Source organism: Neolamprologus multifasciatus, chromosome 4, assembly GCF_963576455.1.
Source record: "Neolamprologus multifasciatus chromosome 4, fNeoMul1.2, whole genome shotgun sequence".
NCBI classification, from domain to species: domain Eukaryota; kingdom Metazoa; phylum Chordata; class Actinopteri; order Cichliformes; family Cichlidae; genus Neolamprologus; species Neolamprologus multifasciatus.
In genome coordinates, this window is record NC_140442.1 from 28,075,824 (window position 1) to 28,097,321 (window position 21,498).

A 21,498-nucleotide genomic window follows, 5' to 3' on the forward strand; every position below is an offset into this window, starting at 1 on the left:
TGGTGTTATGTGTATGCAGCTCTACGTGAATTATAATCCTTTGTAGGGCTGTGTGATATGACCAAAATCTCACATCCCAATGTAAGACATATCTCTCCTGATAATGATATATATCACAAAATAGTGCATTTTCTGTAAATTCTGTGATTCTCGGGCAACTCGACTTATGTGAAGTGTTTTCAGTTGGGCGTCGTGTACCTGGAGTTGAGTGTTTTGACCGATGCGTGAAACTATACATATTTAGACATGAGTTTAAATGGCCGCCATTTTCTTTCCGAGTATTTATTACACGGCGTGCTGCGAGGAAAAGCCTGTTCTAACGTTTGAGTCTAAGGATTATTTTGAGCACCTGATGGCTCTTTTTTGCTTTTCATTCGTAAACTCTCTCGAAACTCTTTCATGTGATTCTTGTGTAGGTGGTTAAAGAGGTTTGTTGTGTTTGAGTGGTGGTGGGGACCAGTTTGTGGCATAATTTGCATAGTACAGTTTTCTGGGGCGTGTCAGACTTTTCATAACCAAATCATTTCCATGCTACAGAGGTAGCCCCTCGTTTAACAATAAGGTCCTTGATTTCTTTTGACTGGTCCTTCTGTTTGGAGCTAGCTAGTTCTGCCTCATCCTTGCTGGCCATGCTGGTATTCTCTGTGCCTTCATCTGCGTGGTGACTGTAAGCGCCATGTATAGTTACTTGATGTTTTTATTTGAGGTCATTTGTTTGATGCATATTCTGAAATTTTATGTTTGAGAATAATGTATATCATTTCAGTTTATTTTGAAAAGTCTCAACAGAAACTTGAGCTTTATTGTGAAAGGTTTATGTGTAAAATAAACAAGTGGACGGTGGAGCCACACAATGGTTTTACCGTCATTGTTGGTAACGAAAGTACGCGTAAAAACAGTCACTTGTCCGTCCATAGTGTGGTTATTGTAAGTATAAGAGAAAGAGAGAACTTTAAGAAATAATATATCCACTACAGTGACCATCAAAATCATGAAAAAAATATTGCCGTAAACAGTTTATTTTGCAACACCACAAAACAAACAATAGTGTATAATATGAAACGATAGACATTTTTATATCGTCATCTGATATATATCGTCATATTGCACAGCCCTTTTTTTGTTTATGTTGTTTATGTTCTAGGTAAAAAAATATATAAAAATACAAACTTTTTAAAAATGTCTTGTTGTTTCTCTTTTTTTCCTCAGAATAAATTGCGACTAGTCTCAATGGCTGACATGGAGGAGCAACACAGCGACACGTTAACCCCGACTGCTGCAGTTCCTGTATGAACTGAGCAACTCTGAAAATCCAAGGAAAAGCGGAGTGTAGTTTATTTAAAGCTCAGATGGACCTTGATGGACTAACATGCAGGCTGCATTCAGGACTTTGTCACACTGGTATATGAAGAGAGTTAACAACACTTTGTAGTAATTTGTCTTACTATTGTCTTATTTATTGTGATTTAGGGTCTGTGCGCACAAGCAGAGGTTTTTGTTTGTGTATACTGTATCATAAGTGGACAGACATGGATGCAAATCACACCTTAACCATTTGGCTGAGGCAAAACTACCACAAGGCAGTGATTCTAACTAAAAGGTACTCTGGATATTATTAAATGTGAACATTGTCAGGTGTCCTGTTTGAAGAAAACACTTGGTAGCCACTTGAATGAATGTAAATAAACACATTTACATGAGGGCAACCTGATTTCAAGGAAATAAAAATGCTCAAATTTGAAAGCTTGTGAGTTATTTTGTTCATGTATCAGCTGTTTAGTAGTTTTATGACAAGATGGAAGCTGTTGTTATATTTTAGTATAGTGTTTGAGTTAAGGAGAATAAAAGAATATTTAACATTAATTGTACCAATGTTGTTGTGTACAAAGCACAAATTAATTTAAGTTTTAATTTATAAATTTTTGAGTACATGGTGTACTAGGTTGTAATTGCATAGAAATGTACGTATAAGGATATAAAGAACTATATTTAATGAGTTACAGTGAAAAGGAGTGCTTGGAAATAGTAATATAAACAGAAATTTAAATTTTTCTATTAACGGAAAATATCAGTTAATGATACAGGAATTATACTGTAAATCTACAGAATTTTCCGTTTTATCATTTACAGAAAACTCCGTCAAAAACAGAAAATGTACTGGCAGAAAATTACCAGGACATTTCCCGTTTTTCTACGGAATATTTTTTTTACAGTGTAGCTCAGTCTGCTGAGCTGACAGCAGAAAAGGAATTAAATGCTCTCTCTGTTTTTTGTACCAAATTTATTATAGTTATATACAATTAATTCCAACATCCGATATTTAAAAAAATCTAACAAAATTAATAATAATAATAAAAACAGTTCTCTTACATTTTGAAGATTTTTATTTGCCTAATGTAGATGTTTCCATCGAACTTGAAACAGAAATAACTTCTTATCTAAAGAGAAACCAAGAACTAAAAGCAAAGATGACAAACTCAGAAGCACTAATTTAAACAGGGGACAAAATAAGTCTTGAACATGAATACTATGACAAATCCAAAAGAATACATCATGAATCCATAAAACACAAAGCCACAGGTCAACAACTCAGGGACCTTAAGTATGCCAAAACTTGTAAACAGTACCACTGATGTCACTTGTGCAACTTGTTGGTAAGTGGCATGATCAGTGGTGTCAAAAGCTAAAGCTAAACCTAGTAGGATTATATTTATCCAAAGCGAATAAGAATATCATTAGTAAGTTTTATTAATGCTGTTTCCATGCTGTGGTTTTGTTGGACACCAAATTGGAAATTGTCCAATATATTATTTCCCACCTGATGATGATGATGATGATTATTATTATTAATAATCAAACCAGAAATATAAGATTTCGCTGATGTCCAAAAACATAGGTATGGTGATGAGGACGTGAGAAAGGAGAGCTGAAAACCTGGCTGTCAGGTGCTCATTAAAAATGTAAATGGTTTTCTTCTGGGAAGAAAATACTGGCTGTATCAAAAATTACACATTTGTGGTCAGACCAAAATCCCTTCATATAAATCAGACATTTGCAGGGAGTTTATAGACTGGCCAAGATTAAAACCCAGATCCTAGATGCACTTAGTTAAATGACTTGGCAATATCAAGTAATTCTGTGACAGTACAGTTAGAAGGATCGCCAGTATGTAAAGAACACCACCAAAATGATGTTGAATTTAACATACATGTCTTGCAAGAGTAAGGTTATTTCAGTGGGCCTCATTTACTAACAGTGCATACACATAAATCTGTAATTTATCAATATTTTACTACTTTAGGATTACATTTATAATTCCTTCTTATGAACAAACGATAAAAATGACTTTGACCATCACTTGCAGTATAATTCCTTGGAAACTTTGGCAGTGGGTTTCTCACCTGAGGCTGACAGCTCCGTGTCCTCCACCTGTTTTCTTCTTTTTTCTTGTAATCTGACTTTTTTTTTTTTTTACATCAGACTTTTTGATTCCAGGCTTTTAAAATGTTCATCACTCCGTGGAAACTCTTTGGAAAGTTGAGCCTCAACAGTCAGACTTCCTCCTTATTTCCTGCGGTGGAGCTGCAGGCTTTGCTCTTATAAGTCTGTCCCCAATTTCTGTGCTTCAGCTGGAGATATTATATAATGTTTATTTATATAGCGAAATGGGGGCAAAATCCTCTTGCTTGAGGGTGTCAATGAATGACTTTTGGACAGCAGTCAGGTCGGCAGTCTTACCCATGATTGTGGTTTTGAGTAATGAACCAGGCTGGGAGTTTTTAAAAGCCTCAGGAATCTTTTGCAGGTGTTTAGAGTTAATTCGTTGATTCAGATGATTAGGTTAATAGCACGCTTAGAGAACCTTTTCATGATATGCTAATTTTTTGAGAAGGACCTGTATATGCTTTCGGTACCAGATTATATCAGTTGCCGAGCACTCCTCTTAGCAAAACTCACTGGCTCACTCTTAACATCTTTCTCCGAGAGTGAAATTGTCACTAACCCCCTTATCCAGTCTTCCTTTCGGGAGACAAGACAAAAAAACAAAAACAAAGAAACAACAGGAGTAGCAGAAAGACAAATCATCTTTATTTGGGTCAACAAGTTCAGACAGTAGAAAAGAAAAATGCAAAAAAAAAAAAAAAAAAAAGGACAGGCATACTACCAAAAAACAGTCCAAGTAAGAAAACAGTCCTTTGAATGCATAAGTGAGGTTACCTGTGCATTTCTCTGGTGAAGTTAGATGCATGTAGTGCCAGCAGGAATCTGTGGTCTAAACAAAGCTTTTACAGGTTAAATGAGCAAAAATTAAATTAACTGAGTACAAGTGTCAGTTCTTTCTACTTAGACTTCAATATAGGGGAACAAACATCCATGTTAATGTTTTACACTCAAAGCAAGACATGTTATTCAGATTTTTTAAAAATACCCTGGAGATGATCCCATCATTATTTATTTGCTGGGATCTTCATGCGTTTTGTATTGAACTTTAATTTTCCTCATCTCCAGCTATACAAGACCTGCACTCAGATTCATACATGGGTAAGGTTAGTACATAGCCAAACATGCAGAATATGGAAAAAACAATTGATGCTGACTTTACAAGGGTGTGTGTTAAAATGGCATCTGATTCAAGAGTACAAATTACCAAGGTTGACCTGGATTACACTCGTTTAATAAGGTTCACTAAATCTCAAAAGACGAAAAAGTAACAGTAGTAGTTCTGCAAATGAAATGTATCTAGAAAATTGAGGTTTTTCAATAAGTGAGAGCCGAAAATATTGAGGTCCTTTTGTCAGAGCTGGCCCTTTAACATATGTCAGGTTTCTCAAAATGAATTACAAAATAAAACTCTGCAGTGGTCCAAAAGATAAACACACATACATGGAGCCTAACAGCCACAGCATTGAAACCTCTCATTATCATCACAGTTGCGCTGGGAAAACTTGGCAACCAGCCTTCATCTGGTTGTTGAGATTCACCTAATCGCTGCTGCATATCAACAAGCTCGGCTGCAGCAGCAGCACAACATCATAGATACACTCACACTGCAGTAATGAGGTGGACAACAGCAGCGAGGTGGTTTCAATGTTGTGACTGGTTGTTAATGTGCTTAATGCATGCAGATGTGTGCGTTTCAACCACATCCTGTCTATACAGTAAGCCTTATCTCAGGTGTTTATTTGAACTATAAGGGGCACGTGGCTGCTTTTTCTCGTTCATCTGAAGCCGTTTCACTCTGAAGTCAGTCGTGATACAAACCCTGATGATAAAAGTAAATGGACTTTCAGACTCGGTGGTGCTGAGCAGTTGTTTCACAGCCCTGTGTTATCCTATTTCTGAGTGTGTATCTGCTTACTTTAAAAAAATAACATCAAGTGACATGATTAGAAAAGAGGAAATGCTCTCACAGTGCCTGGAGCACAAACTCAAAGAGGGCCAGGTGTTGTACTCTTTGGTGACATTTCAATTAAGTCAGATTACCAGACCAGGCATGCTGAGTAAAGTTACAGGAAGCATAGAGCTTTAAAGGAAATCCTACTTTCCCTGCGTTTGGTGCAGCTACATGAAGCTGGATGATGAAAACCTACGTCACTCTCGCACAATTTTTTTTGTATTGACTTTACTTTTACACCTCTCAACCAATCAGTATTTCTCAGCTGTTACAGAGCCACTTCTTCTGCATCACTACAACACTGCTGCTCCATCCAGAGAGGGAGAGCTGCAGCACCAGGAGGACATCTACACCCATCACTTACAGCCAGCACTACTACATATCGTACTGCTGGCTGCTCTGACTGGGGGTCAGTAGTGGTGGTGGTGGTGGTGGTGGTGGTGGAGGGGTTGCTTCTTCTGAGGGAGGGGCTGGTGCTGCAGCCTCATTAGGATTAGCTGTACTGAGGTTGGCGTCTTGGCCTACAGGTGGGTCTGGGAATGCTCCTGATGCTGCTGCTCCAGGTGGGATGTCTGAGGGTGGAGGAGGCATGCTGTTGCTGCTGCCCCCATCATCACTGGGGGCACTGCTGTTGGGAGTACTGCTCTCCCTGGGGAGCTCAGGGGGAGGTGTTGCTTTATCAGAGGAAGATGATGAAGTATCAGATGGTGGTGGTGGAGCCACCTGGGGGTCTGAAAGCGGCTCTGCAGGTGCGGCCTCATCTAAAGAAAGGAATGGATGCAGATTTGGTATAAACACATCTGATTTAAGAATAAGCCGTCTTTAACCCTTTAAAACCGGTCGGAGCGGGCACGCTCTGTTTTGCGTGAGCTAGCGCAATAATTTTTTTTCCATATGAAACCTGAGGAGTTGTACTTACATCTTATACCATCAGCTTGTCCTCGGTCACAGTTTCCTTCCACATATAGCTTTGCAAAAACTGCATAAAAAGCACTTGCAGCAACAAAAACATAATATTCTAGAAACACGCTTTGCCGATCCGATCAGCTGTTCATAACACTTCCTACATTGGATTAGACGTCAGCGCGAACTATCGCATGTCCGCCATGACCTGCCCGAAACCGGAAGTGACGTCATTTTCGCGGAAATGTAGTTTTTTTTACCATCAAGGCCTCATGAGCCTATACTGGTGTTTTTAAAAGTTATGTTTGACTTTATGACTTTCTGTGTCGTTTCTGGGATGCTTAGGACTCATATTGCACTGCTGGAAATAGTTTATTTTGATGCATATGCTGCTTTTTTGCAAATTTGCAGTATAATATTTATTTTCGTTTTTCCTGCAGTGTATAAAAATTGGTGTATTTCAAAAATAAAACTGTGAAGGCACTCAAAATTTCCTGTGGTGGGAAACTATTTTGTGCAACTTTTTTGTATTTACAGTTTTGAGGGATAAGCCTCTTAAATTTCTCTAACTAGAAATATATGTTAAAAAAGCAAAAACGATTTTCATTTTTTTTGTAGTTTATTGCACTTTTTTGCAATTTCTGTAATCACTATGCACTTAATTCATACATATTATTAAAATCTGGGCTATAATGGTTGTATTGATGTATAGCAACTTGAAATGCTCCCAAAAATGGCACTACAGCATGTAAAAATATAATATAAGCTCTGGCGGACTTGGTTCTATGGTAGGTCTTAAAGGGTTAAGGACACATGTCATTGACATTTAAAACCTGATTAATGAAGAATAGATTTAACTGTTAAACCACTCTTAAAAGTGCAATATTTGTATAAACGATGTTTAATGGTGTGTCCACTAAACAGTTTTGATTAATTTTACTTGAGATGTTGCTAAAACAAGGTAAAACTCAACTAAAACTAAAGTAATAGTAGCTGTACCTGACGTTTACAGCAGTTTCAATCCAATCCGGTTTTATCAAATCAAAAACAACAGTCACCTCAAAGCGCTGTACAAGCACTAAAGCACTTTGAGAGGCCAGTAGAAGTATTGGTTCAACAACATCTAAGTACTAAACAGTTTTCATAAATGTTAACCTATCATGCAGCACATTAGCTAGCTGTTTAACTATTAGTAATAAGCTGACAGCCATGTTAGTCATTAGCAACACTTACAATTTGGAGTAATTAAAAAAAACAACTTTTCATTCATTCTGTTGGTCCCACAATTAAATCAATACAAATAATGAAGGCATTATAGTACACATCAAAGGTGGGGAGTCATAACTGGGTAACGTCCCAGTAAATCTGAATTAAATGTTCATTGCTGCTTGTGAGCTCTGCAAAATTAATAAAACAGTTAAAGAAAAAATTAACTAAAACTGACCAAACCTATCTATATACAGTGAAACTGCTTTGAACTAGGGCTGGGTATCGTCACTGATTTCTAGAATCGATTCAATTCCGATTCACAAGGTCCAGAATCGATTCGATCCACGATTCGATTTAATTCGATTCGATTCGATTCACTTCGATTTGAATATGGGGAATTTTGACAGTCAGAAATATTATAATTCAGATCAGTACATTTACATATTTTTGTATCTATAAAAAGGAAGCTGACACACGCAAGACTTTATCAAAGGTGTGAGCATCACAGCAGATGCATTTGTGTCAAAGTAGCTGAAGATAAAACACAGAAACACATGAAGGTGATTTTTCCTGGCCTGGGATTTTATAAAAATATTCTGCAGTACATCAAAAACGAAAGAAAACCATTAATCAACATATGAACATTACCTCTGAAGTTACAGCGGTTTTATTAGACACACGGCTTAGCGTTTTGCATTTTGCATAATTTTAAAAAGTTTAAATTTGTTCAGCATTGAACGGCAGAAATTAGGTTTTCTTTTCGGAAGTATATAAAACGGAAAGAAAAAAAAAGTCGGCCGATAGCGCTGTAAACAAAGGTAGACTTGTGCGTACAAGCAAGCGAATAATGCAGAAAACAGTACAGAGAGAGAGAGAGAGAGAGAGAGAGAGAGAGAGAGCTGTGCCTCATGGTAGAAGCAAAACAGTAAAAGTCAGAGTGAATACATGACGATGTTTATGTGAAGCGTAGTTTGGATCTTCTTTTGCTGCTGGTTCGGTCAATATTGTTTGGAGAGACATCAAACTAACAGCTTTACAATCAGCGCATAAAGGGCGTGAACACAAAGCGCGGACCCGCCGACAGATCAGAATCAGCGAGCTGTTGGCTTTCAGCCCCGACTGTGAGAAATTCGACATCTAACTGATTCTGATCCGCGGGCTGCGCTGTGTGTTTAAGTCTTTGTGCAGAATCCATGTTCCTGCTCTCATTTACTGTTTTAGCTGTTTGGTGGTTGTTGAAATTTTGTGAGATTTCACCAGAGATTCTGGCATTTCGGGCAAAATAAATTTGTATTAAAAAATCGATTCAGGATTTTAATGAATCGATTTTACGTAATCCAAGCCAGAATCGATTTTAATCGATAAATCGATTATAAAAACCCACCCCTACTTTGAACGACTCTTCCATCAACCAGTGGCTATCAGGTGGATTATGATTGTACTTAAATCCAAACAAGTTTTAAGATTTAAAGCGTTTTATCCAACATGCCTTTTTCACACAAGCACTTTCCTTCTATATTTAAATATTTTCAAAAATTCTCACACATCAATGGATGAATCTTGGGGATTGTATTTTTCCCAAGGATATTTGGCTTGCAGAATGAAGCACCCAAGGATAGACTCACCAACCAGACACCCTCCCCACCCCCCCTGTGTATGTCTCTGTGTCCCCCCCACTGGTACCTGTCTCCATTGGTGTAGGTTTGTCCTCCTCCTTGGTCCCTGAGGTGGGGCTAGCATTAGTGCTGCTCTTCTCTGCAGCTTTGTTTCCAGCAGCCTCCTGTTGCTGTTGAGCAGCTTTCTCCGCCTGCTCAGCGGCCTCCCGCTCCCGCTCCTCTGCCCGGCGCCTTGCTGCCTCTTCAGCAGCAGCCATCTCCGCTGCTAGTTTCTCCATATCCACTTCCACCTTCTGACTGCACAGCTGGAAACACACAAGACTCTCAATTAAACAAAATTTAAAAAGTTGCAAATGTCATAAGACTGAAGGCAAAGGGAAAGTAGTAGGCCTATACTTACAACACATAACAGTCTGTGGTGACAAAGTTTTATCTAAAGGGATGTTTAGTCATCTACAAATAAAGCTCTTTCTTCCTACACACTCAGCTCTCTCTAGGTAAATAAACAGTGCTGCTTTACCCGCTTCAGCTCAGTATTGAATGAGTCAGTGGTCTCCAGAAAACGTCTTTTCTTGTCTTGATGGCGGTCCTCGATCTGAAGAAGTTCAGCTTCAAGTTTCCTCTGAAATCACAAGCAATCAATCAGCAGGAATAGATCCTTCCTTTTAAATGTGAAACAGCTTATAAAACTAGTGCAACTACTTTTGGTTGTAAGCAAAAATCTTGTCACAAGGAAGCCAATCCCCTTTGAGGAATGCACATTTATATTAAAGTGTAAACAATGCTTTTGAAGTCAGTTTGAGTAATAGTTACACACATAGCTTTACAAGCTAAAAAACAAAGTAACAAAATAGAAGCAAAAATGTCCTGCTAACATACCTGGTGCACCATAAGAGACTGGACCTGCCTCTTGAGGACCTGCATGCGGGCTGTGGTGACCACAGAGCGGACATCAGGCACCACAATCTCACTGAGGATGTCACTAATGAGCCGGTGGTTTCTCTGGAAGCGAGCAGCTGCTGTGTGCTTCACTGAGAAACCATCATCATAATCTAGGTGGAGCGAAAAGACAAGATGGGCAGAACCATGACGAGGTTGTGAAGCCATGATTAAAAAAAAAATCATAGATATCTTCAGAATTAACCTACCATCAGGATCTTCAGCAGGCTGAATGCTCATGTACGGCTCTCCTTTGTCCATACGCGACTGCCTCTGCCTGCTCTCCTCCTCCATTGCCGCCTCAGCCCGGTTCTTGGCGTTGATGTAGGCCAAGTAGGCAGGTGAGTTGTGGTAGGCCTTCAAAGAATCATTGTACTCAATCTAAGAGGAAGAGGGACAGGAAAAGAAAACAAGCCCTTTAAAACAACTCTGATCATTTCTTATTTTTCAATGCAGGGATTCTTTAGTTGTCACTTCTACAACTGCTGTTGAACTGCCAACATGTAAAGAAGGTATCCAAGAGCAACGGGTTACTTACAAAAGAAATTTAGGCTGCGTTCACACTGCAGGTCTTAATGCTCAGTTCCGATTTTTTTTGTCTGCTTGTTCACACTACAAATAAAATGTGACAGCAAACGCGCTCTAATGTGAACCCTCAAAGCGGCCGCATGCGCAAAAGAAGACGTCACGCACAACACGCTCTGTTTAGATCCAGACCAAACAGTATTGTTTGACTGATGGCCCTTAATATAAAGACTTGCTTCGGACTTTACGTTTCCCAATTTTGCTTTAAGTTATAAAGTCATTTTGTTATTTACATATGGCCTAATAATGATCCTTATTGCTGTTTAGCGAGGAGCGGTGCTTCAAAGGATAGTTGCAGATTTCTGTCAGAATCTGCAGATTATGCAGTACAAATAAAAATGTTCACGTTTCTCCAACGTTGACTTCCAAACAGTTTCACTAACCCTAACCCATCTACACTGGATGACCAGGAAGCGTTCACGATGTCTTCTCGGGCACGTCTCCGGCGCTGATAATTGGCGTCTGTCTTGTGTCAGTGACGTAAAAGACGGATTTAATGCGACGTGAACATTCAAACAGCAGTCGCTTTCTAAAACATCGGATATGTCTCGGATTCAGTACCACATACGAAAGTGACCCAGATTGGATTTGAAAATATCGGATTTGTGCCGTTCACACTGTCATACCATGATCGGATATGGGTCGCATAGGGTCAAAAAAGTCGGATTTGATGCGCTTTCGCCTGCAGTGTGAACGTAGCCTTAGACTCTTGCTCCTCCTTACCTTCTCAGCCTCGTACTCATTAAGGTAGTCCTGCTTCTCTTCATCACTCAGGTCCCTCCACATGCCCCCAATAATCTTTCCAATCTCCCACAGCTTCAGGTCTGGGTTGGAAGCCTTTACTTGGTCCCATACCTTTCATATTCACATTAACACACACACACACACACACACACACACACACACACACACACACACACACACACACACAATCAGGCAGGATCAAATGACGTTGACTGTTACAATACAAAGGAAATACAGGAGGCAAAGTACAGAGGTAAGAAACAGTTGTAAGATCTAACTGGATGAAATTATTAGTAAGGCAAAGCATAACTACTTAAGTGCTGCAAGAAAGCATGATGGAAAATATTCACTTATATATGGAATTCAATTTTTTTCTAAATGCAGGATCCTTTAGATGTTTTTCAGCATACAGTGTTAAAATTACAGCTCTGAAACTAGAGAAAAGCAGGCAAGAGATGAGCCTATAAGGGGGAAAAATAGAGTGCCAGGGACAGATTATCCCCGTACGAGGAAACATATGGAGATGTAGCAATTTTGCATGTTGACAAAACACAGAAGGCTACTGTGAGTCAACGGAAACAAAGTGGAGAGCCTCCACTAGGTGGCTGAGGTGGTGGTGAGGCGTCATGGCTTGGCTGTTTCCCACCCTCAAACCCCTGCCAGCTTTTCAGGGGGATGGGAGGACAAGCAGTAAAAGCAGACACCGTGGATGGGTGTCTTACCTTCCTGCTTACCTTCCGGCTGTACCGCATGTATGGCATCAGTGGCTTGTCTGGTGGTTTGGGAGGCTTTGGGACGGTGATGCCCGAGGAGTTCTGTGGAAAGAAGGAGAGAGGGGGCACAAAGAAGAAGGAGGAAAAAGTATGAATGGAGAGATGGAAGGTATGAAGCCAAAGGGAAACAAACAAACAAGGGACAGGTTTAGAGAGTGAACAGAAAAAACAAAAACTATCATAAAACATCTGCTGATTATGGTCGGATATGGTTTGTGGAAAAGGTAAAACAACAGATGTGAATGTAAACATGACAATACACAATACTGAAATGTTCCTTAATGCTTTCATACAGTCCGATAAAAACAATTTTGATGTGTTAAGATGTTCTACAAGCCAAAGAATGGCTTTAAGTGTTTCAGAGCATCTCTGTAAGGCAAATGATGTTTAGATGTTTCACAGGCTGCTCATTACTATCACCCCCTAACTGGGTGTTTTTTTTTTTTGTTTTGGCTGTTCACTTTGATTTTGTTACAAAAAAATGAAATTCCAACATTGTCTTTATTTTGGGATTGGAATTCTAGAGGATTACGTGTGAACAAATCAAGCTGCCAGCTCTAATGTGTGTTCATGTTCGAAAACAGCACCACTGACTGAGTGCACAATGAGTGGGAAAATAAATACATTCTCAAAGTGAACAGTTTCCTGTAGCATTGCTTTCTCTGTGTTATGTGTTTTGTTCTGCTGTAATATATCTCGTTTTATGCAAGTGCACTCAGAGCCTGAAGGAAAAAACCTTGTTTAACAGAAGGCTGGCAACTACTGTTGTGATACAAGTTATCTCAGATTCGGTTTTAGGTTGTGCTGAAAGAACTAGCAACGTTTGGCTAGGGCAAAACATCTTTTGAAGATAATTCAAACAATAAAGGAACACATTCACCACAAAGGTAGTGTTTTGCCTATGCCACCATGCACACCCACAGGAAGGCTTGTGTTCTAGTCCGACAAGACCAGATATACTTTCTGACTTGATTACTGCTAACTGCAGTGCAGGAACTGTTAAGGCCGGATTGGTCACGTTGAAAACGTGTTATCCCCCCCCCCCCCCCCCCCCCCCACGTCAATATGAAAACAAAATCTTCTTCAGTTTATATTTTTTTCCAAAAGCAGAGCTGTTATCAAACGTTACGTTCCAACTGACATCACATCTTACTTTTTTTTTTTTAAATGCATTAATTTGTTTTTTCAACACACATTTATGCACGCAACTGAAGCTCTTTAAAGCTGCAAGTCATATATTCAGTTTCCCCACTTCAATATATACAGGCTAAGCCTTTCTTACAATCCTATCATTCTTCTTATACCTGGGCCCTTTATTCAATCCAAAACATTTACTTGTGCTTTACACTTTCTGTTACATTTAATTTGTTTTTCAAATTGCTCCATCAATTCATTACCCTGCTGGAGCCTCCGGAGCTCCCTCCCAGTCGGAGGTTGTTGTAGGCCAGATGGCTGTAAGGGTTGTAGCCCACAAACCCTGGGGTGGAAGGCATTTGCTGATGGAAGACAAATGAGACAAAACACGAATGAGAAATGGCTCACACACAAGAGGAGGAAGAGGGATAAACATAAATAAGTGAAAAGGAGGGGGAAACATGAAAATACATGTATATATATATATATGTTGACTTTTTGATTTGTTTGTTCCATGATCTTATCATGCAAGGCAAAAAAAGGCAACTGGGTGGCATTAAGAATTAGTTAAATAAGTTTTTGTTGTGCACTGAGTGTGTATCAGCAGATTTCAGCTCTACACAGTGCTTTGCACTGCATCTGAATGTAAGGAAATGAAAAGCATCAAAACAAGCATGTTGACTCTGTTACTTCACATATATGTCTTCTAATAACATCAGCCAAGGTAGATTCTGCAAAGCTCTTCAGTCAAATAACAAACTAATTTGATCCCCATCAGTAATCTCAAACACCTTTGGTGCAAGACCTAAAAAAAACGTGTGGCATGACAGGAAAAAGGGGTGAAAGAGATGATGGAGAACTGAAGAACAAGGTTTGTGGCAACCTTGGCACGTTCACACATTAAAGATTTAAAGGAAAGTAACAAAGAAAAGAAGCAAAAAAATAACATGGCCCTTGGCCGCTAAACCATGAACACTAAGACTGGTGCTAAAAGCGGGACACTTACTGTTGTTGGGGCAGGGGGAGGGGGAGGAGCGTAAGATGGTCGTTCTGTTCAAAGTTTAAAAAAAAGAGAGAGAGAAAAAAAAAATGTTAGTCAACCCTTGCATACCTGCTGTGTACAAATGACATGTTTTCCCTGCTGTTTACTTTTGCCTGACAATAATACCACTTGAGTGTGAACAGTGAGGGTTCTTCCTAACTGTCTACTGTGAAAGTACTTCAGCCTCATTTTTCACTCCTCTGCATCATGAATGTCTGAAAAGAGATGCACTTCTATATGAGGTAATCCAACTGACTGCTGCTGTCACCCAGGTACATTTTGCAATTCAATATTACTTTCAGTTTTCAGCCATAGACAATTCCTTATTTTTACATTTCCATTAATGCCAAAAAACTAGATCTGTAGCATTTCACTTTATCGACCAGCCTGTGCTGGTCCTGAGTGTTACTCTGATGCTCTTCGGGGTCTTAACTGTCAGTTGTACATTTTCAAACTCCACCACTGTGTTCTGCATTTCAAGTCCACAGTCCTCATGTCTCTGCAACGTCAAACTCAATGTGACCGCAGAGCAGAACAAAGGCTACCATCACTATCTCCAGTTTGAATCAGTTGACTTTGAGTCTATACACAACACAAGGAACTGACTAAAGAGGCAGATAGTACATATCGGACACAAATCTGATTCTATGAGAAATAGTGCAACTGTACACACTCTTCAATGTTGTTTTTATTGAAAAGCCCACCGATCTAGACAGGATGACACTATGAAGCATGAAAACCTAAAGCTTAAAATTCTGCATGACGGCATCCTATGTGCAAAAACAGCGCAAAAATGTGCTTTATGTTATCTGAGTCTCTTACTTAATGAAATAGTATTCCTGCATCTTTCCCCCAGTGTACTGGTCGCATATATATATATATGAACCATAGAATGAGACAGGTGTTGGCATATAAAGGATATCAAGGACTGATTTATTTACTTACTTGACATCGCAGCTGAGAAGCGGCCTACGGAATGGAGGCTTTTTTCATGCTGGTTAAGCTGAAGAGGGAAACATAAAGAGAAAGGAACTCAACTACAGTCCACTTTGTAGTTTCGGCGTAGAACGAGGCAGAAGAAAAAAGCACCGGTAAATGAGCGGATAACAACAACAATGACTGACTGGGTTAAACGGGTTAGCATTAGCTTGCAAGGCCTACTAGCTAAACTCGCCGACACCAAAACCTCTTTGTCCCATATTCATACGAGTTATCCATCGAATTTAATGACTCTAGGTCCAAACAGTAAAAGTAAGCAAACACGAATATGCTTTCATTCAAAACTATGTGACACTTTTAAAGAGCAAAACGCTTAAGCGACGTCTGTATAAGCCTTGCTGTTAAAGCTAGGTTAACGAAGAAGTAACCAGCTCCCGCTATCAACCAACATCAATTAATCAACAAGCCCAAGTTTCCTCTGGCACATGAAAACGTTTTCCCGCTTCTTCCCCGAAGTTACAAAATGCAACAGTGACACTTTTTAAAATATAAATTCGTGCATATATTTATATATACACACATGCTGGGAATAACATACAGCAATTCACTTAACCGTCCTTTGTTCCCTCTGTAGGGCCGCTTGTTCCGCCTCTCACGCACACAGCGGAAGTGATATTTTTCAAGCAGGTCGTCCGGCGGATAAGAAATGAGCATTTCATAATAAAAGTATATTTGTGTTAAAATACTTTTTTTTGTTCATGTATTTAAAATATCCCAACATCCAAACTATTAATTTTTGTATTCCAACCACTTAAAAGTATGTGTAAACCGTGGAAAATATCGATGTATCTTCTTGCCAGAAAAGCGAAACCATCAAATGCCTTAAGCCAGGATAAAGGCCAGCAGGGGGAGATTCCTGTGGTTGTAGAAAGACAGAAAGATTTATTAGTCAATCCTTTAACCAGTGAGTCTGTGTTTAAAAGAGTTCTGTCATCCCTGAGCTATTACCCTAAGTTGGTGAAGTCCTGTTGTGAAGCTACTAATTGGCTTTCTGAAAATGGACTTGATCTCAGTGTGACACCTCATGCTCTTTGCTCTTTATGGCTAACAAGCCATAAGCCAGTGAATGTACTCTGGTTTAGCCATCTTTGTGACATCAAATAAATATCATAATTTACAAAATAAAATTAATGTCCCATTCAATAAGAGGTAATACCAGCAACAGAGCCAGTGTAGCTGTTGCTGTTCTGTGAGTCTATTGTGCCCATGTAGAAAGGACGGCACTGCAACGCTGGACTTGCCCTTACTCTGGGCTCCCTCTTTATTCTGGCAACTGGTACAAAGAAAACAGCACACAGTCTTCATTAACAGTGTGTAAAGCAACTGCAACCTTCAGTTCACCAGCTTGGGAGTTTTTTTCCTTTTTCTTTCCAAACATAACACTTAACAAATGAATAAGATATATTTATACAACACAACATCAACAAAGTCTTTCTTTTAAAAGTTCTAGCTGAAACCAAACCTGTGATCGTATAGTAGCAGTATTATTTATTTATTTTTCTCCTTTTCCCTAAACAACAACAACAATAACATATAAAAACAGCTTTTCTATTATAAAACAATCATCATTGTTCATCTTTTTTTTTTCCTATACAACAGCATCAATTAAAACTTATACTTAACAGCGCCTACCTGGTACAAAGAAAACAGCACACAGTCTTCATTAACAGTGTGTAAAGCAACGGCAACCTTCAGTTCTGTTAAAAAGAATTAGAACAATTACAATCTCATAGAGAAACATTAGAGCTGAGTGCAAGTCAAAAAGCACCCGACTAGCTAACGAGTATTAGCTTAGCATGCTAACTAAAAATGCTACTCGTGAATAAAGTTACTACCCATGCATCAAAATGCCTGTAACTTTCAGGATACATGCTAGTACTGCTTACAATCAAAATACATGTTGACAATTACCACTATAAGAATGTTTTCATTAATACACATACAAAATTGACAACAGTTTCGCTCACAAGCACCTACCACCAGCTTGGGAGTTTTTTTTCCTTTGCTGAGGCATGCGCTGTGCAGCAATTTGGAACTTTAACAGTTGCAGTTGCGGTATTTGTCCACCAGGTGACTCCAACTATTCACAAAGCACATCAATTTTGAGGAAATTCATTAAGCTATTTTCTAACTCTGTTACATCCACCCCCGCAGAATTTCGCTCAAAATTATAGATGCACAACCCACAGCATCCACCAAAATCAACAAAACAAAAGAGAAACCCAAAAGAAAACAGACCCGACATGGTTATATAGACACACCAACTCAAGAAGTATCCCCAAAAGGATGAAGCAGAGTGAGCGGCGCCAACTCACTACCAGCTCCTGGATGCAGGATGCCGTCTACACCCCACACAAACCATGCCCCACAGAAAAAGAAATGTCCTCGTATCGGGACCGAAGTTCAAACATGGTGGTGCAATGGAAAACCAGAATGGAACAAAGAATACACCAAACTGGAAACCACAATGTAGAAGAAAAACCTTACTGAAAAGCCTGACATATTGACTTAGAGACTTTGCCAATTATCTGACTTGCATCATTAACGACCTCTTGAGTGGACATTACATGGAGCAACCGATTGACTGGTTTGACAATCCGTCCAAAACGAGATCTGACTGGTTGTACATCGCCAGGACCAGATTGGTTGGAAGGCGTGAGTTGTCTGTTCCCTCCCTGAGTGATAGTCGAGGGGGCCGATAAGCAGTCTCGTTCAGAGGTCATTGAACCGGCTTTATGGTGCAAATCACTCACACTCTTAGGCTCATCAGCCATGCTCAAAACACGACTAGAGGGTTCAGCGCCCTCACAGCTGTCCAAACATGCAGCCGACAAATTGTCAACCCATTGCCGAGTTCTGTTCACAGAATCCCCACTTTCTGAGAAAGACAGCAATCCCGTTGCATCCATGACATTGCCAGATCCAGCTTCAGAAGAAGAGGTGCGATCTGCGTGACTGTCCTCGTCCACAGGTAAGAAGTTAACAAGCATCAACAGGTTATGGTGCACAACCCTCTCCTGTCCAGTCATAGGATTCTTGATCACATATGTGTGAGTAGCAGGGTTCACACCAACGACAGTGTATATGGTGGACTCCCACCTGTCTGCTGTTTTTTGCTTCCCTCTCTCACGTCTGTTGGAAACCAGGACTCTATCACCCGTAGCGATCAAGTTCCCCTTCACACCGCGGTTATAGAGCTCAGCCTGACGTCTCTGTTCTTTGTCAACATGCCCTTGAGCAATAGCCATTGCCTCTTGAAGATCCTTTGTCAGGGACACCACGTAGCTGTCATAACAACTGATTTCAGGATCTTTCAGTATGTTTTTGAACAGCACATCAACTGGAAGACGGGGGACCCTACCAAACATGAGATAGAAAGGAGCGTAACCTGTTGTCTCATGCACAGTACAGTTATACATGAATGTCAGGGTCTGGAGGTGCCGGGGCCAGTCGTGTTTTGCATCAGGAGGGAGGGCACGAATCATGTTGCCCAGTGTCCTGTTGAAACGTTCCACACTACCGTTGCCCATTGGATGGTACGGTGTCGTCCGAGACTTCTTCACACCAGCAACTCTGAGCAATTCAGCAACCAGCTGACTTTCGAAAGATGCCCCCTGGTCAGAATGGACCCTCTCTGGGAATCCATAAATGCAGAAATACTTGTCCCAGAGTTGCTTCGCAACCTGTTTAGCAGACTGATCTCGGCAAGGGAAGGCTTGGGCCATCCTAGTAAAATGGTCCATCACTACCAGCACATCAACAGGTTTCTTGTTAGAATCCTCCGCAGCCCAAAAGTCAATGCACACAATTTCCAAAGGTGCAGATGTCTTGATACTCTCCAGGGGTGCCCTCCCCTCAGGATCAGCTGCCTTACCAATGACACACCGCTGGCATTGTCGCACATAATCCTTCACATCTCTGTCAATGTGCGGCCAAAAGAATCTCTGGCGGGCCAGACACAAGCTCCTAAACTGCCCCTGGTGACCAGCATTGTCATGTGTGCCCTGGAGGACCTCGGGTTTAAGGGCATCAGGGACAACAAATTGGTATCTCTTCTTCTTGGAGACCTGATCCCTAGATACTCTGTAAAGGACACGATTACACATCGTCAGTTTGTCCCAGTGTTTAAGGTACCTAATGACCATGGCACACTCACTGGATTTTTCCCTCCTGGAAGGTCGACGGCCGCGTTCCACAAAGTACAACACTCTGGAGAGGACAGGATCCCTCAACTGCCCCTCACGAAGCTCACCCTCAGAGAACACAGGTTGAGCATCTGTTGCAGGGAGAAGTAGCTGTGGAAGCTGTTGGAGGATGTCAACAGCACGCGTTCTGGCACACGACTCCCAAAGGGTATATGTCTCAAAAATGGCAGAGACCTCTTCTTTAGTCAAGGACTGGTTCTTGGCATGCCACATTAGGCTCCTCCTCGACCTGGCCATCGAAGAGATGTCGACTGGAGTTCGACTGTCGAAATGCCTCCTGTACTGAGCCAACAGAGATGAGAAGAGCTTCTCCAACTAGGTTGCTATAAGGGCAGCAAAGCAACCTCTCTCCGACAGCCAACTTCACAAACGGTCGACGGCTTAGTGCATCTGCGACAATGTTCTTAGAACCAGGGACATATTTGATATCAAACTCGTAAGATGCCAGCTTCGCCACCCACTGCTGCTCACATGCGTCCAGACGAGGTTTAGTCATAATGTGTGTAAGCGGATTATTATCAGTCCACACCGTGAAGGCATGTCCCTTGAGCCAGTGGCTAAACTTGTCACACACAGACCATTTCAACGCAAGGAATTCAAGGCGATGAGCAGGGTACTTCTGCTGGGCACGGGAAAGGGATTTACTGGCAAATGCAACTGGTCTAGCCACAAAATCACCTTCCTGAACTTGTGAAAGAACTGCTCCCAGCCCATCCAAGGAGGCGTCGGTGGACAAGACAAAAGGGCGAGCAAAGTCAGAATGGGCCAAAACTACTGAGGACACCAAAGCAGCCTTCAGATCCTCAAATGACTGTTGATGATCATGTGTCCAGTCAGTAGGTGTCAGCTTCCGAGATTGCATAGCACGGCCCACACGTGCCCGCCCCTTGCGCTTCTGCTTCTGGCCAGACAGAAGGTCAAAGAGGGGCCTTGCCAAGGCAGAGTAATTGGGCACAAAATGCTGGTAATAGTTCACCATCCCCAGAAATGATCTGACACGGGACTGTGACAGGGTGATCCCATCAGGCTCCATTAGGTCCGCAATGGTCATATTGCTTACAGCCTCGACCTTAGCAGGATCTGTGGACACACCAGACTCATTAATGATGTGCCCGAGGAATTTCACCAACCTCCTGAGAAGCCAGCACTTCTTTGGGGCCAATTTCAGGTTATGTTGGCGAAGTCGGCTGAAAACCATTTCCAATCTCTCCAAAGCTAACTGCTCAGATGGTGCAAAGACCAACAGGTCATCAAGATAGCACAGCAGGCTGAGGAAATTTTGATCGCCAAAAATGCAGGTCATCATTCTCATGAAGCTGGCTGGGCTGTTGCACAAACCCTGAGGAAGGTGGTTATACTCGTACAAACCCATGGGTGTTGTGAATGCAGAGTATTTGCGATCTTCCTCATGTAGCGGCATGTTATAGAAGCCAGAAGTCAAGTCCATCGTGCTAAAAAACGCATTGCCACCAAGGGCTGCCAAGCAATCAGCTTGATGTGGCAGGGGATGGGCATCCTTTAGCGTCCGCCTGTTGAGCCATCGAAAATCGGTGCACACTCGCAAGTCACCATTTCTCTTCCACACAAGGACAAGAGGTGAGGCAAACTCGCTAGTAGACTTCCTGATTATGTCTCTCTCCTCCATCTCGTTAAGAACCTGGCGGAGCTTGTGGTATTCGGCAGGAGGCACACGCCTGTAGGGGAGACGAAATGGCCTGTCATCTGTCAGTCGAATCCTGTGCACAAAGCCCTTAGCCTCACCACAGTCCAGATGATGGCGAGAGAAGACATCTTGATAATTGACCACAAGGTCAGCCAACTTTTCTTGCCAGTCCAATGACACATCACAGGATTTCAGGTCCAGGTCACCCAGGCCAACACGGTCCAGCCTCTTCTGTACAGTACCAACATCCACTGTGGGTACAGATGTCCCAGTGGGCTCTGTACGAGTAGA

At 41.1% G+C, this 21,498-nt stretch overlaps 1 protein-coding gene across 7 annotated transcripts; it reads right to left on the reverse strand.

The window, feature by feature from the left end:
* Positions 1-4,067: 4,067 nt before the first annotated feature.
* LOC146520727 (SWI/SNF-related matrix-associated actin-dependent regulator of chromatin subfamily E member 1-like) lies at positions 4,068-19,899 on the reverse strand. Of its 7 annotated transcripts, none has more exons than XM_085158073.1 (11): positions 15,878-15,985; positions 15,286-15,343; positions 14,305-14,348; positions 13,562-13,660; positions 12,126-12,206; positions 11,371-11,502; positions 10,272-10,443; positions 10,003-10,175; positions 9,644-9,745; positions 9,191-9,428; positions 4,068-6,156 (listed from the first exon to the last, which is right to left on the reverse strand). In XM_085158073.1, exons 2-11 carry the CDS (start codon positions 15,290-15,292, stop codon positions 5,771-5,773), a joined length of 1,434 nt encoding a protein of 477 aa, XP_085014199.1. In that variant the 5' UTR covers positions 15,293-15,343; positions 15,878-15,985; the 3' UTR covers positions 4,068-5,770. The 7 variants fall into 7 exon arrangements, 5 of the variants coding, with proteins under 5 accessions (XP_085014199.1, XP_085014197.1, XP_085014198.1 ...); XM_085158071.1 differs by having other exon boundaries at positions 12,114-12,206; XM_085158072.1 differs by having other exon boundaries at positions 12,114-12,206; positions 15,860-15,883.
* Positions 19,900-21,498: the final 1,599 nt, after the last annotated feature.